The sequence below is a fragment of the Dermacentor variabilis genome, chromosome 6 (assembly GCF_050947875.1).
Source record: "Dermacentor variabilis isolate Ectoservices chromosome 6, ASM5094787v1, whole genome shotgun sequence".
In the NCBI taxonomy this organism is placed as follows: domain Eukaryota; kingdom Metazoa; phylum Arthropoda; class Arachnida; order Ixodida; family Ixodidae; genus Dermacentor; species Dermacentor variabilis.
This window is the reverse complement of record NC_134573.1, coordinates 102,584,441-102,602,027: the sequence shown is the minus strand read 5'-3', so window position 1 is coordinate 102,602,027 and position 17,587 is coordinate 102,584,441. Positions and strand designations below refer to the sequence as shown.

Here is a 17,587-nt window from a genome sequence, read left to right as displayed (position 1 = left end):
TCGACGGGAGATATTCACCACTGGAAGAAGCCAACTATTGTCTGTTCAGGCTCGGCCGCAGCCAACCACGTAGAAATTAAACTTTGGCCACCCTACTTAACGGTGTCGTAGCCATTGGGCCTCACTAATTTCGACTAACTTAAATGCTCAAGTAGCCTCAACCACACAAAACTTAAGGTCCGACCACATGCAGGCTCACCAGCATGCGCTCGCTCCTGGTTGCTAATAGTTAGATGCCTTGGCAGACTTCGCTTCATATTGAGTTATTAATAACGCTTCAATATGTGCAGGTTGGATGTGGCTACTATCCATTGGTCAAGCTGGTGTAGGGTAAAGCTGGTCCACACCACGTAGCATGGCCAGATTGGAGCATATGAGAGTGAACGCACAGCCAAGCACTGTCATGCACAAAGGAAACGCTGCACATACGCACTACAGTTGCATGTAGTTGCAGTCTGCTACATAGTGTAGGCACCATGGCCGTTGCGGGGTGCCGCAATGAGTTTGCTGACTGAGTGCAGTGCGACTCGCTGAGGACAACTGCATTTCGTGCATACAGTAAAAGCTCGTTAATTCGAATTCCACGGGGACGCTACAGAAATTCTAATTATACAAAATTCGAACTAATGAAAGTCCCCAAGAAATGGCCGAGTTAAGTGCATATATAGTCCGACGTGGCGTAAGCATGCAGGCACACACGATACGTCTTGTTGGTGTGAAGAACAATGCCTATAATTCAAAGCACTGGCGCAGCCAGCGTAACCGGACGCGGTCCGACATGCCCAACGTCGAGATAACTCTTGCTCCCTCTGCGCATTCGTCGCGCCAACCGGTGCGGAGAAAAAATAAATGTCGCAGTTTCGCTTGAAAAGCAAAGCATCGATTGCGATTGCAAATTAGTCTATAGCTATGTGAAGTAAGGATAATAGTTTTATTGGCCACATGAACCTGTAAACATTCGCTAACTAAATTAACAAGTACGGTGTCACGCGCGCACAGGTAAACATTAACACATCTCACTTGATGAACGCGGAAACTCGCTGAAAAAACGGTAGTGTGAGGAATCGCGGCAGTAGCAGCAAGTGAACTGGCCTCTGTACAGTGCTCATTTCAATGCGAACGAAACGTAGAAAGCACATCACATACGAAGCTATTGGCACTACGCGCACTATGCAAACATCGCAGATCGATTTGAGGATGAGGCCCACACGCGCGCACACTTTGGCTACGTCGCAGATCGCTTTCAAGATACTACAGCCCCATGGCCACGTCGTAAGCAGCAGCAGCTGCACAAGAACATCCCCTCCCCCTCCCTCCCTCCATTTCATCCCCGTGCCTCACGCACGACAGGAGAGAGCGTGCACCCGCCCCACCTTCCTCACTCGCGCTCGCGAGATTGAGCCGCGTACGCCGGCTCACCCTTGCACACACTTTCACTCGCACATACAGCATACGGCGTATGGCGACGATTTTGTCACCCTTGAGCTTTATACAGAACCTCATGAGAGAGAAGCAACCTGCAACAGAGGCATTGGCCATGCCTGGCCAGGCGCAAACGCATCTCTCTCCAGTCAGGCCTAAAAAAGAGCCATAGATAGAAAAAGCAAAGCCGCGCAACCGGCGCAGCTACACCAGCGTCGCCAATGTGCTCTTGCACACTAGCACTCTCTCATTCCACAACTGCATGGAATGCGAATTATCAGCGACGATGTGGATTTCAGTGTGAATTAGCGGGATGCGTTACATATTACTTTGAATACATTGCTGGACGGACCACGGTGGCCACTTCGAATTATCCAAAATTTCGAATTAACGAGTTGTGAATGAACGAGCTTTTACTGTAATAGGTGCCAAAATTGGAACTTGTGGCGTCTACGTGAGCATGCAAAATCAAATTTGAAGCATGCACCACGGTGACATTCAGTAGGCAGAGCATTGTGGTCACGCCCCGCTTTGCCATAGATTTCGTAGTGCAAGTCATTAAAGGAGCGGAAGCTCCCCACAAGGGATGTTTGATTGCCAGTAACTCTGCTTCTGCTGAACGCATTAGGCATTCAACTTTTTGAAGTAAAATATTTCTGAAACAGTCTACTTTAACTTCAAATGCATTTCTAGACTTCGACAAAAAATGGTTCAGGCCCCCTTTAAGGCAACAGGGGCCACATTCAAGACTGATCACTTTCGGCAACAGCATTTTCAGTGTGTGTTGATTGGCTAAACCAACAGATGTGTCAGAAGTACTTCACTTTGGCCTAGTTGGTGTTTACCGCCCGTGCTGTTTATGGTGTTCTCTCCCTCTGTCCCCGTCTTTATTTGCGGTCAATATGATATGCAACAGATGTGTACATGACCAAAAGAATCGAACACCTTCCGTTTGTATTACTTTCACCTTCCGTTTGTATTACTTTCTGATCTCATAGTTCTCTAAGCTGAAATTGATCACACAAACAAACCACTGCCACAGGGAAAATTACGGCACGAAAATGTGAAATAATTTCTCAAAATTACTGATTGGGAATAGAAGTCTGTACCAGATACTACAGAACTCCCCACCTTGTGGCGGAAGGTGAAACGATTGAGTCCCGGCACTAGGTCAACACCCTGGAGCTGGAACTCGACGGTGTCGCTGCTTCCACTGGCATTAGTGAGGCACGGTGCAGGGGGCGGCACGGTGGGCAGGTTGGAGCACACCAGTCCCACGGATCCCGCATTGTGGTGGCCGGAGCTCCCTCGGCCTGCAGCAGGGCTTGTTGCCGCACGGGGTACCAGCACAGCCATGCGAGGGCTCCACCCACCAGGGCGGCCACTCGAAGCTAGCCAACTCCACCGGCCACGATGCTTCTGCTGGAGGCGAGGGACACCAGTTGGTAGGACCAGCCCAAATAGCCAAGTCATGTCAGACAGGATTGTACATAACCATAAAGAAATGACTGTCCATTCTCTTGGGGAAGTCACCGTAGCACAGATAAAATGGGCACGAAGAACAGAAGAATAAAGAAAAAAAAGAATTAAGAATAAAGGAAACAATCATCTGCCAGCACATAACATGACTTGAAGCTGTGAACCTCGATTCCACGAGATTGAGATTCTGGGCAGAAGCAAGGAAAGCACTGCACATTAACTTTTGGGGACTTTTCATATAAGAAAACGAGGCACATAGTATGTCAGAAATACTTCTGTTACTTCTATTTGGGAGCAAGATTTGGTTTCATGATTCATGCTCTTTGCTGTAATGGATTTGTGTGCATGCACATTATTTCGTACTTATTATCCATTCCTTCTTGGGACTGTAATAAATCAGCCATGCATGTAGTGCCAGTGCTGTCCGGTCTTCTGATTTTTTGTGTCTGTCTAATTTGCACTCTGACGGCTCCTCCAAGTATCAACACACTTGCTTATCAGGTTCTTTTGTGTCCATCCATTATAGAGTAAGAAGAGACACCAAGATATGCTCAGTTCTCCTATTTTGTGTGCACATGCTACTTCACGATGCTGCACCTGCTGTTTATCATATAACCACTGTTCACTCCTTCTTGTGGTGCCAGCTGGTGTCACTTGAGACAATATGGAGCTTTAGATTTTGCGCAGCCAACATTCAGGGACATAAATCACCATGCTTACAAAAGAATGCAGGAAAGTATACAAAAGACAGCAAAATTGGTACAAAACAATGTATGCAGGACATGGCAGCTCGGTTGCGCAAATGTCCCTATGGCTACCCAAAGCTGTTTCCGTACGAAAAATCTAAAACTCCCTAGTGGGTTAAGTAGACATGAACAGTTCGAAGATGTGTGGAAAAGGAAAAGGCATAAACAGGTCGTCGCCTGTAAAACTTTATATGCTCCGACAGATATAATGAGATATTGCAGTGACTCCTGCGTCCCGTTTCTTTGTAGCAGTATAACACCCAGTCACGTGAAGGGTGGCCAGACCACTTTTCATTTATTTCTTTGAACCAGTGTTTGTTATATAAAATTTCATACTGGCTACAAACCATTTCTGAATGGTTAAGAATTTGCTTCAACCATAACTCCTAGAGGACTAAGTAGACTCTAGGCCTCACAATAACGGCTACACATATCTACTACAGTTAAACCTCAATATAACAAACTTCAATATAATAAAATTCTCAATATAATGAAGTATTTATTTTTCATAACCTCTTGTTCATAGAACACCATGTATTTAGAACCCCAATATAACAAAGTGTGTTTGTATGCCATTTCAATATAACGAAATTTCACTGCCGCTGCAAAGGGATGCCGAGACAATAAATGGAAACTTCTGCGAACGCAGAAGATCAAACGAGTGATTTACAAGCGGCTGTTTACAAACGCACCTCTCAAATTGCGCGCTGCATGACAAGAGCGACTGCCGAAGTGGAGCTGCATAATGCCCCGCACAAAGTGCAAGTGCGATAATATCCTATCGCACCCCGCGCACTGTGTGCTTGAGGTGCAAGTGCAAGTGTGCGAGGGTGACAGAAGAAAGATGGCGGCTTCACGACTGCCACCGTCCAGCACGAGCAAAGGGAAAGAGGGGGAGGGGAGCGAGCTTGCGGTAATGCGATCAAGCACGCGCAAGGGGGCTAGGGGGAGGCGAGGCGGAGTGGAGGGTAAGTTGGCACGCGTCTCAGCCATGGTTGCACATGGCTGTAAGCACGGCTGAGCGCATACGCCACCACATACCCTGGTTGAGAGGTAATCTGCCGCGTATGCAAAGGGTAGGCATGCCGAGACAGCATGGCACCGTGTAAGCTGTCTTACCGCGCATTTAGTATTGGATGTTGCATAATCTCAAGTTTCAGTGACCCGGTGCAGTGAGAGACAGACGAAGCATTCGCTCCCCGCTGCCAGCACTTTCCTGATAGCGTCATCCCAGTGCGGGCGACACTATCAGCCACGGGGGCAGAGTGCACGTGAAAGCATGGCCGGCTTCGCTGAATTCGTACTGCCAAGAAGATATCGTCGATGAACGTGGCGTGAAACCGTACCATTCGTCGCAGACTCCCAAATTTATCAAAATGACTTGATTTCTCATTCACGTTTGGTTTTTCATTTGCCCAATAATTCGGAAAATTCTGTGGCCCCTTTCCGTGTAAGAAAAATCGATCGGTGACTGTACTTACTTGCATAAAAGGTTGAATTTCAATCGAACGAAATTTCAATACAACAAATTGCCGATTTTACTGACTTTTTTATATCGAGGTTTAACTGTACAAACAGCCCGCAAATCCAGAATAAATCGACATTTCACATGATAATGCTTCAAGTACTGATATGCATTTGTCAGCAGTACCACCTCGTTTGTGAACATTTCTTTTTCTTGCGCTAGAGGTGGCAACCCTAATGACCCTTTGATCAATTAGCCAAGAAAATAATAGTTAATAAAGCTTGGCAAAAGTTGGCAGGCATGCATGTTTTAACTACAAAGCTGAAGTGCTGTGAAACATGGCTGAGACCCTGAGACCTCTTACAGTTGGTGTGTTGGTGACGGATGGAGGTGCCTCTAGCCGATTCAGGTGTAGGGTCAGGATGCACCCTTTGAGAGTAGCGGGCAGTTGGCTTGTCAAGGTCAACGACAGCTCGACCTCACTGCCCTCTGCCCACCGAGGCACTGTCGATGCAGGCGGTGCGAGGGCATGACTAGCCTCATCGGCTTCTAGCGACACCAGGCCCTCCATGGGCAGTGCCACAGGCCCGTCTCCTGTACATGATGGTGCATAAAACGTCTTAATGCATTGTGGTCCACAACAAATTCACTTAAGTCTAAGCCATGATTCCTTCACAGTGTCATTCACAGTCCCTACAGCTCTTTGAAGCTCCCTATGATGACGAGCCTCTTAACTCAAATATGGCCGTGTTAGTCAAAAAGTTCTATTAAAAAAATGTCCAATAACAATGACTGTAAATGTGCATGTTGGTACACATTAGGCATCAGCATGTGATGCATTTTTGCTGTGGCTAACGCTTCCTACTGGTAAACCCTGACAGCATGAGTGGCGGTACTAAACACAATGCCATCTTGCTTGAGGAGAAGGCTAGTATCTTGCAAGAAATCTCAATCAGTGAGAAGAAAAAGGATGTTACCCCTCATCTCGGGAAACCATAGGGCTCACTCTCCACTATCTTAAAGTTGGAAGAAGCTATTCATGACTCTATAAAGACAGATTGCCATAAGATTGATTGAAATATTGCAATTAACAGACTACATTTACTGCAAATCGAAATGTTTTCAGTGAGTGCACCGCACAAGCAACAAGTTTTGGATATAAGTAGCTGACCAATATTCAGGATTCCGTGCCAGGTCTTACTAGGACTAAGCTCGCGGCACCGTTACCTACTCAACAGAACCAATGCATAAAGGCAACAGAAATTAAAGAAGCTGCACTGACTCTTGCTCAGTTTTTCGAACATGATGTGTGTAAGCGATGTTGCAAACCAGCAAATGTGGCAGGCGTAAACAAAGTTCCTGTTATTGTCATTGAGGCTGTCGTCTAACTTCTATTCAATTTAAAGCACAGCTTTCTCATCATTCGAGAAATGTCGATGCCATGTTGGTTGAACTGTCTAAACAGTGGTTCACTGAAGTGAACATTACCCTTGGTGTCACACAATTCTAGGTGAAAAAGAAAGTTGTGGATGCAAAAGCTCCACTTACACCAAGTACCACAGTGCACTGGACCTACTTATTTTTGGGGCTTTCCAAGTACCTCATGGCCTCTGTGAAGAGCTCTTTGTCAACACAGCATCAAACCATTACTTTGGTCGCCTACTCTCAATTTCAATGAAACAGTTTTTTCCACTGGCCGATTATTCGGACATTTCTTGCAGCCTCTTCTGTGTAAGAAAGATAAGTCGGCAGCTGCACTTCTTTCAATGCAAGGTCAAACTTCAATGTAGTGAAATTTCAATACGCCAAGTAAAGCGCCAATTTTACCAACTGGATTATATCGAGATTTAGCTGCAGTAGTGTAATTAGCACTATGGTAATTAGTTCGTTAACCGGATCAATTAAACAAATGAATAACAAATGGCTTCGGAATCGAAGAAAGCATGTTTATTTTCAAATGGTAAATGATGGGGTACACTAGCACCTACTCATCATCACTGAACACAGCAAACACCCGCCGTGGTTGCTCAGTGGCTATGGTGTTGGGCTGCTGAGCACGAGGTCGCGGGATCAAATCCCGGCCATGGCGGCCGCATTTCGATGGGGGCAAAATGCAAAAACACCTGTGTATTTCGATTTAGGTGCACGTTAAAGAACCTCAGGTGGTCGAAATTTCCAGAGTCCTCCACTACTGCGTGCCTCATAATCAGAAAGTGGTTTTGGCATGTAAAACGCCATAATTTTGAACACAGCAAACGACTCTTCCGAGTCGGTTCAGAATAGGAGGTCAACGCATTCATTGCTGACACTCATGCAACTTGAATAGACCATGGGCTATCTGATGCCTGCAAGTCGGTTATGCAAGTACCCTACTGCGAGTACCTGTAGTTGCCATAGTTGAGGCGCTTTAGGTCATCACACTTGGAATCGCACTTGTGGATTCTTTTTCTGTCTATCTTGGAAGTGCCGAGGGATGCAGCTCACATTCTTTCCCTACGTGTGGTGCCACTTGACAACTTCAATCTTCCTAGCGACGGCGTAGGAGTGGCACTGTGGCTAGCGGATTGCATGAGAAGTGGGGGAACAGCGGCTGCGTGCACGCCTTATCACGATGTTTCTCACAAAAGCCCTGCGACCATTGGGTTTTCTTTCAAGGACTGTTCATTGTCACCCTGCATTATCTTCCCTCTCACCGGTCTTTCCATTTCCACCTCAAGGAAGCGAATACCCCCATCATCGCCCTTAGCGGTCTCATAGTGAACGCAGTGAGGTGAATATTTCTGCTGATGCTGGCGCTTTGGAGAGGGTGGGTGTAAACATACTGTATTTTTTGGTGTATAAGTTGAATTTTTTTTCTGGAATTTTCATCGGTGCATCTTATGCACAGGTGCGACTTATATATGAATTTTCCTTTTTTTCACGTGAAACATATTGCATTGACCTCCTCTGGCAGTTGCTACAGGTTGTGCGCGTGCTATGGAGGTACCGGGTGCTTCTCGTGATCGTGTCTCAGAGGGCAGTGCGAGAAAGATGGGCCAGCAATGCAAGCGGTGGCAGGCCACGAGTTAGCAGACTCTGAAGTTGTCACATCTGCAGATCACCTTCAAGATACAGCGCACGCCGCTGTGCAAACTGCGCGGTTGCTACCAAAGTACAAATTTTATAGTAGGCTCCTAGTTTCTTTCTCGCACAAAATTTGTATGCATAAAATTTGTATTAATTTTTTTATATTGCATATTCGATTCAATATTCATATATTTTCTTGATTGGATTCGATTCAACATTCGATTCAATATCTACTATCTGGTATTCGCACACCCCTACTAAAAAAGTTGCAGAGTTTTGCAGGGGTGCCTTGTGTCAAGTGAAGAATACTGAGGTAGTCGTTGACATACTGAAATACTTTGATCGCATCACCCGTATGATCATCTGTCTCTGAGATGTGGTCATAGCTAGCCAGAAGCAGATCGCTGAGAACAAGAACCAAGAAAGAACCGATGCATACGCTTTCCTCATGAACAAATAGGGTCTCGTTCTGGCTGCCGAGGTAGCAATGAAGTAGGTCAAGAAATCTGTCTGTGCTGGTGCTTATGACATACTGAAAGCGAACAGATCCATAACTTTCGATGCCTCCTGTTACAACTTTGTCAAGGGCAGCATGAGGTAAGGAATAATATCTTCTCCTTTCTAAGGTTTAAATGTAGCCTTGCACAAAATAAACATTTAGTTCGTAGTCGGCGCTCTGTCTTGTGTCTTCCTGTTTAGTCCAGCACTGTTTGCTTTCGAAGTCATGTGCCAACTAGCTCACCAATGCACTTTATTACAAAGGAAGCTGTTTTCCTGCTTGGATTTGAGCTACGCATGATGTTACTGTAGCGACAAGGTAACCACAGCAACAAGTCATATTGATGAGATATACAAACAAATCTTTGCAAAAACCCAGGAGGTCAACAGCTACAGCTGTTAATAGGGGCACAAAAGTTCAGGTTTCGTAACTCTTCATAATTTTTTTTTTTACTACAGGAGCAGCAACGCAGCACCAGATGGCAGCACGAACCCATCTCACGCAGGTTCTGCATGCACGGCTGAACCTCTTCGAATAGCTGGAGACGTTCGTCCAGAGGTAGCGCGGAACAGGCGGCCAAGGCGAGCGCCGTGCGCACGTAGCGCCCCCACTCGCACGTCTGAGCATAGCAGTCGAGCAAGCGGCGCTGCCCAATGGCTGCCAGCCGGTGCCATCCTTCGTCTGCCTGGCTCCGCACCAGCTCCACGAGGAAGGGCACCGCCTTCTGTGGCTCACCCAGTTGCCTGCACGGATTCATGAGCAACAAGGAGGATGTTCGTCTGCAGACTACAGAGTAGTGTTTTCTACCAGTGAATGCTTGAGATTATAGTCGTAGCACTGATAAGTAGCAGAGTAGAGTAAGGATCACTACGAGCTGTTGCTTGCTGTGAATTATTTTTGCTGCATGACAAGATGGTAACAGAGAAGAGAGAGAATAAATCAAATTTGAGTGGAACACAGGAGCAAGCACATTATTTTTACATAAATCCAGAAGGTGGAGGAAGAAAGTTGGCACCCATCTGAATGTAGCAAAAAGCTACTGAAGAAACTCCTCAGTTCCTCGGAAAGCAAGACTCACAGGCGAATAAAAAATCATCTTGAACCAGGAACCGAGCCTGTCACCATCGCTTTTCCACAGCAGTCACTCAACCAAGAGAGCTAACCATGAGCTTATCTCACTTTGTGAAACAAGCGTCGCATTTTGCGATGTGAAAGCTGATGATAACGTAGATAAACACAGGGCTGCGGTTTTGTCTGTCCACTTTCTCACCCAGTCTTTTACGCCCACTAAGTATGACACCATACCAACTTGCGCAGCTATCAAGCTGTAAAATTTGGTAATGTAAAATTTTACTAATGGCATTAGAATGGGTAATAGACTAGTCGTCAAAGAGAGAGACAAAAACATTTCTTAAACAAATATAGATGAATAAACAAAGATATGATAAAGGACAACTCAGAGGTTGCTTTTTATTTATTTAGTTTGACTAAGGCGTTTAGTAGAGCAATGAAGGGGGCTAGTTGGTGAACGTTCATGGTTATATTGCGCTCAGTTTTACAAACACGATATTAAGGAAGGACAGGTCGTGGACGGATGTAGCGCCGTCCACGTCCTGTCCTTCATCGTGTTTTTAAAACTGAGCGCAATATAACCATTGACTAAGGCTTTTGTGTTTAACTTATGTTTATGCTTTTACATAGCAGGTAGTGCAAATTGGGTGAATACAGCACTAAGACGAGACAAAAAAAAATGGATGCAAATAAACCTGCAAACAAGTCAACCGTCTGTTCTTTCTTCGTGTCTTGTTGTAACAGCACCCCATTTCTTGAGTACTTGCTTATGACCCCATAAAATGCTAGAAAACTAGTACTAATGTAGCTAAACTCAAATACTAATATGTTTTTCTTTATCAGTAGTTGACACAGGTAGTTCAATCGGTGTGTTCAGCAGCACAGTGAAAAGGCACTGATAAAATTAGTACTACAGTGCAGTAAGAAACAACATGTAATGTGCATATAAGCTATGTTTGTAATCACTCATGAGCTAGTAATTAATTCCCTGTAGAGCAGTAACTCTCGAGGCTAAGCATCATAGGTAACGCTTGCCACTCATTTGCTCCTGTGACAATGTTTCAGCAGATGCTTGACGCCTTCATCAACAAATTTAACAAACAAGCACGCAAAATCCCTTTAAATAACAAGCTAAAACCCAAAAGTAAACTGGCTCTGCCTGGCTTACAAGCCTGCCTTCTATAACACTAACATTTAAAAAATTTGCTCTTGCAAGAGACATTCACTCATCAAAATGTTGCAATCAAGATACCTCAGAGTGCATAATGTCACGAGTAAAACAAAGTCTCAGCTTCAGGAGATGGCCACAGAATGTCATCATTTCTAAGGCAATATTCTCAGAAACAAAGTCTGCTTACACTGCTGTGAATACATCCCATTACATAGGGGGGGGGGGGGGCTTAAAGAGTGAAATTTGATAATTTAATTTAACTGAATATGAATATATTAAAAATATGGATTTTAAATAGTGATACAAATGCAGAATTGTTTCTGCTTGCCAAATTTAGAAAAATAAAGGATACATAAAAAGATACAGTTAAAAAAAAGAAGAAAAAAACCCTTTGGTTTAAGTTTGTTGCAGTGGGCAGCTTGCAAATGAGTGAAAACCGATAGTTGACTGCAGCTCTTGGTTTGCCTACAATGAACACTTGAAGCTACCAGCAGAACATGCGTGTGAGCCTTTTTCCATGGCAGAAAGCCATAAATAATCAAAGCAACCCTGCACATTTGGCCATATTTAAATAGCTGAAAAAATTTAAATTAGTATTTTCTATTTGAATGCTTCAATATGAAACAAAAGTGCACAATTCACATTTGAAATCACAAATACTCCATGTACCCCTACCTACCGTATTTACTCGCATAATGATCACAAATTTTTGTCAGAAAAATTGACGCAAATTCTGGGGTGCGATCATTATGCAGATTAAATTTCCCGCGAAAAGAAACATTTTCTTTTTTCATTCCGCATTTGCTGGGGAATGACAAGGGGTCAACGAGCAGGCGGCTGCCGCTGTCAGTGTGGGACACCAAAACAAAAATGGCGGCTGGCAGAGCAAGCCGAATGCGCCGAACGCAATTATTTTTCTTCTCGCAAGTACATTACGCGCATTGCAACAGTTTCTTCTATATCAGTAATGAATAATATTGCTACGGCATGAGCCGGGCGAGCAGAAGAGGAAGAAGACGTTAGCGTGTGCAGCCTCGGGACGCCATCTTGACTTCACCATCAATCCCGTCCCTTAAATAAAGCCGTTTTAACATTAACCGTAACAGTTTTGTGGTGGAGGTGCTGGGTACTTCGACCAAGACGACGGAGCTGCTGCAGCAAGCACCACACCGTAGCCTGACGCCCCCAACCAGTCGCCAACGCCGTTCACCGTCACCACGGCGACGTGCTGTGTCACCACCGCCGTCGGGAAACTAGCCGGCGCGACCAATGGAGGTAAGGTCGCCGGACAGTCTGCGTCTCTGCGAAATACTCCTCTGCCTATTATGATGGTGAAGAACAAAGTGCGTGTGTTAATTGATAGTATACCTGCAACAGCATTAGTGGATACTGGTGCTACCGTTTCCGTCATGAGTGTGACATTCAAAGAGAGGCTGGGTCGGAAAGTTATGTTCCCGTGGAATGGTGGTGTGACGTTTCGTGGTGTCAGTGGAGAGTGCCTAGTTCCCCTTGGTATTTGTGTTGCAAGTGTTTTGTTCGGAGGAGAAGATCTTATAACAGAATTTCTCGTACTACCGCGGTGCACTCACGACGTGATTCTCGGGATTGACTTTCTTCAGGATTGTGGTGCATCCGTTAACTGTGGCACAGGCGAAATTACTTTGAATAGCGCGCTTCTCGCCACCCTTGCCGACACATCCTTACCAGTGAAAAACTATTGTGTTGTTTCGAAAGATTTGCTCGTACCGCCTTGGTCGCTGTCACGTATCCCTGTCAACTTCGCTGCTGCCGACCTTTCATCGTTTGACGCGCAAGTCCAGCCACTTACGTCGAGCTACGCAAAGAAAGATGTACTCGTACCACGCTCTGTCGTGAGAGTAGTGAATGGCGTCTCAAATTTGTGGGCATTCAATTGTTCTTGCGTCCCTGCTGTTCTTCCGCGTGATATGAAGCTCGCTGAATTTGACGAGATTACTTACAGCTCCATTACAGTTCTAAGCGAGGAGGAGCAGTCTCGTACTAGCGATCCTCACCAAAGCACTTCTGAAGAGCAGATCCTATGGATGATCAACAAGGCGCTGCCCTCACATGAGCGCCACGTTCTCGCAGAAGTTTTGTGGGCACATCTTTCTGTATTCGATTTCGCACAAGGCGACAAGCAGGCTTCACTCCCTCGTTCTCGTGCTCGCCACAGAATTGACACCGGATCTGCGCATCCCATTCGGCAAAAGCCTTACCGCGTTTCTGCAACAGAGAGGACAGTTATTGCTGAACAGGTGAAAGACATGCTGCGGAAAAGTGTTGTTCAAGAGTCCTCTAGTCCGTGGGCAGCACCAGTAATCTTAGTAAAGAAGAAGGATGGATCGTGGCGGTTTTGCGTTGATTACAGGAAACTGAATGCAGTCACCAAAAAGGATGTGTATCCACTTCCTAGAATTGATGATGTCATCAATTGTTTACATTCCGCTGCCTACTTTTCATCACTGGATTTGCGATCAGGGTATTGGCAGATACCCATGCACCCAGACGATAAGGAGAAAACGGCCTTCGTGACACCAGATGGTCTTTATGAATTTAACGTTATGCCGTTCGGCCTTTGTAACGCGCCAGCAACATTCGAACGATTCATGGATACTATCCTCCGAGGACTTAAATGGGAAATTTGTTTGTGCTACCTCGATGATGTGGTGATTTTTGGCAGCACATTGAGTGAGCATAACAGCCGTCTCAGTCTTGTTCTGGATTGTGTCAAACAAGCCGGCTTGATCCTAAATTCCAAGAAATGTCGTTTCGGGGAAACGGAGACGTTAGTACTTGGGCATCTGGTCGACAAAAACGGTGTGAGGCCAGATCCACGGAAGATTGAGGCAGTCAGCTCCTTCGAAGCACCGAAGTCAGTGCGGGAGTTGAGGAGTTTCTTGGGCCTGTGCTCGTATTTTCGGCGCTTCATCCCAAGGTTCGCTGACGTGGTGTACCCCCTAACATGTCTTCTCCAAAAAGCCGTCCCCTTCAACTGGACATCGGCTTGCGACGACGCGTTCCACCAGCTAAAATTTCTACTAATGTCAGGGCCCGTATTGCGTCACTTCGATGCATCCGCACCTACGGAAGTGCACGCTGATGCCAGTGGCATCGGCATCGGTGCTGTACTAGTGCAACGTCATGACGGAGCTGAACACGTTGTCGCTTATGCTAGTCGCTCTTTGACTAAGGCGGAACGCAATTACACTGTGACCGAGCAAGAATGCTTGGCAGCTGTTTTCGCTGTCCACAAATTTCGGCCCTATATCTACGGACGCCCGTTCGCTATCGTTACTGACCACCACGCGTTATGCTGGTTGGTGAATCTCCGTGACCCGAGTGGACGACTGGCACGTTGGGCTCTTCGACTGCAGGAGTACGACTTCGTTATTTTCTACAAGTCCGGGCGTCGCCACGCAGATGCAGACTGTCTCTCCCGCCTTCCTCTGACGACGACGGAGTGTGACGCAGACAATTTTGATAACTGTTTTGCTCCCATTTCTTCTACATTCCCAGACTCGACGACTTTCAAAGCAGAGCAGGAAAATGATATTAGTTTGGAACCTCTATTTGTAGCCGCATCGCGTCCTGGAGCCACTGGCCGATTTTGTGTCCGCGACGGCCTGCTTTACAAGACAAATTATTCAGCTAAAGGCGCACGCTTCCTTCTGGTGGTGCCGCAGAGTCTGCGAACGGACATACTGAGAGCCATGCACGACGATGTGACCTCTGGCCATCTAGGATTCATCAGAACTTTGAACCGGACACAGGAGCGTTTTCACTGGCCCAAAATGCGGGACACAGTCAAGCACTACGTCGCCAGTTGCGAACAATGTCAACGCTACAAACGCCCTACGACCGCTCCGCCAGGTCTTCTCCAACCTCTGCCGCCGCCTCGCCTGCCATTTGAACAAGTGGGTATCGATCTTCTGGGCCCATTTCCCCGATCATCTAACGACAACCGATGGGTGATCGTATGTGTCGACCATCTGACCCGTTACGCGGAAACGGCAGCCGTACCATCTTCAACAGCTGTGTCCGTTGCAACGTTTTTGCTTCGATTCATTATTCTTCGACATGGTCCCCCCCGTGTCATCATTAGCGATCGCGGTCGTCAGTTTGTTGCGGCCGCCGTAGAAGAACTGCTTCGTCTCTGCAGTTCACAGTTCCGTCATTCAACGCCTTATCACCCTCAGACAAATGGGCTTGTAGAACGTACGAACAGAACTCTAACTAACATGCTGGCCATGTACGTATCTTCCGAACACAAGGACTGGGATGACGTACTCCCCTTCATCACCTATGCTTATAATACTGCAAAGCATGAGACGACCGATTACAGTCCTTTTTATCTCCTCTACGCACGTTCACCGCTAAGCTGCATTGACACTATACTACAGTTTGACTTTCACAGCGAGTACTCTGTTGCCAAGACGCTTTGTCTTGCCGAAGAAGCCCGGCGTATCGCTCGCCTTCGTACTGTGGCATCGCAACACCGATCGAAAGAGCGCTATGACAGCCGACACCAGTCTGTCTCGTACGCTAAAGGAGACTTTGTGTGGTTGTGGACTCCGGAACGTAAACGTGGCTTATGCGAAAAGTTTTTACCCCAGTACACGGGCCCATTCGTCATTGTAGATCGCTTGAGTGACTTGACGTACGTGGTGGCACGCTTGACGTCCGCTGGTCGTCGGTCTAGCCGGACCCAGTTAGTACATGTTGCCCGTCTTAAGCGGTTTCACCCTGCGCTTTCCGAGTGATTTGGACTTGCCCAGCGGGCTTCGTCTGGCAACCGGGGATTGCTACGGCATGAGCCGGGCGAGCAGAAGAGGAAGAAGACGTTAGCGTGTGCAGCCTCGGGACGCCATCTTGACTTCACCATCAATCCCGTCCCTTAAATAAAGCCGTTTTAACATTAACCGTAACAATATCGTTAATAACGGCAAGTTTGTGACTATAATGTGGCCATGTCCACTTTGAGGGGATACAAACAGAGATGGGCGCACTTAGCTGCCAGTGACATAGAAACACATGGCAGGCATGCTGCTGAAACTGCGGCATTTGTCTTCATTGCTATCCTAATACGGCACGTTTCCGCTAAGGGTGGGTGAATATCTTAGCTGCATTACAAGCGTTGGCGTATGAATAGGGTACACTTCTAACGTATCAGTGTAAATGTGGCCACTATCGTTGCCGCTAGCAATTTGTTGCGCGCGCACGAGTGCAGACGAGAAGAATCAAAAGGCGCCCTTTCTATTGTTGTTGTTGACCAAAACCCATTATGAAGCCTACAAATAATAAAGCCAAGGCAAGTTTGGTTGTAGCTTTTTTTTTCATGGAAGTGCAGAAAGTGATGAAAGGAATAAATGGGGCATCTGCTTAAGAATGTTTGGTGTGTGCAGACCGCTTGGTATGTCTTCCAAGAGCCGTTCGCATAGCATTTGACAGATGGTAAGCGTGATCATCCTTAGCTAGACTTGGCACACAACATATCGCTGTGACAAGTTCACGATGTGATCATTAGGGGTGCGATCAGGGGTGCGATCATTACACAAGTGCAATCATTATGCAAGTAAATACGGTATCATATATTTAACTGTTTCCTTACCACAAAAAACATTCCCATTTTTGCCGCTTTTATGTTTTAACATTTGATTTCAAGACGTAGTCGTCGCGATGTATACTGCAATACATCAAATTATAGCCCGATTACTGTTGTTTTGAATGGATGTATAGCAGTAATAATTGCTCCATCAACTTCTGAGAATTCTCATGTGAAACTTTAAAGAAGCACCACAAGGAACCTGAATTAAATTAAGGATTTGCTATTTTCAGTATAAGTACCGAGAGTAAAAAAAATTGAATATATATAAAATATGCACCTGTTTCCTAGTTCTCAACTTTTGCAAGTCAGATCATGCAAAAAAATTATTATTCAGTTTTGTTGGTCTAAATACTAGCCATAGCAATGCTCCTACTATGTGGGAAAGCCATAGCTTCGCAAATGTGATCATGGGTAAGTTCCTATTGCGCAGTGAGAACTTGTTTTTACTCATTGCAGCAGGCATCCTGTTAATTTTTTACTGCACTCTTTAGGCTCCCAAAGCAATGGCTGTCAGGTCAGGGTGCATGCAGAAGCCTCCTCACACTTGATTATTGCATTCGGTCGGCTTTTCTGTGCAAGCACGGTGGTCTCATGTGCGTTCAAATGTCATAGGAGCCTCCACATGATGTTGCACAAAACTGTATAGTAATGAATAACGACACTTGCATTAGAGGTGTCCAAAATGTAAGAAATAAGACAGCTAGTCAAGCCTCGGTCGAAGATCAATCAAAGGTCAGTCTGGAATCAAATTGCGTGGCCTTACGCGAGTGAAAACCCCACATGACGGGAAGGATTGCTCGTAATAATTCGCACATACGCTGCCAAAGCGCTGATGAATAAAAGACACCCATTATGGGGAAAATAAAGTTGGACTTGATATTAGCCGAACACAACTACTAAAATAACACCCACTCAGGGCATCTTCCATTGTTTGAGATATCATTAAAACAGTTTATATGTTGAAGCGGAAAATTGACAACTAGAGAGAAGTGTCTGTGTTTTCAATGATGCTGTAGCTTAAAAATTATGTTGCTGAGTTGAC

General features: G+C 45.8%; 1 protein-coding gene across 3 annotated transcripts in view; it reads right to left on the bottom strand.

Moving 5' to 3' along the window:
• Positions 1–17,587, bottom strand: part of SIDL (SIDL trafficking protein particle complex subunit 10) — a 108,286-nt gene that overhangs the window by 29,945 nt on the left and 60,754 nt on the right. For 2 of the 3 annotated variants that reach the window (XM_075695368.1, XM_075695370.1), the window contains exons 13-15: positions 9,170–9,420; positions 5,477–5,706; positions 2,554–2,844 (exon numbers count right to left, since the gene is read on the bottom strand). In XM_075695368.1, the coding sequence (XP_075551483.1) occupies positions 2,554–2,844; positions 5,477–5,706; positions 9,170–9,420 (772 nt within the window). The remainder of the gene's footprint in view (positions 1–2,553; positions 2,845–5,476; positions 5,707–9,169; positions 9,421–17,587) is intronic. The other variant, XM_075695369.1, reaches the window with a different exon arrangement.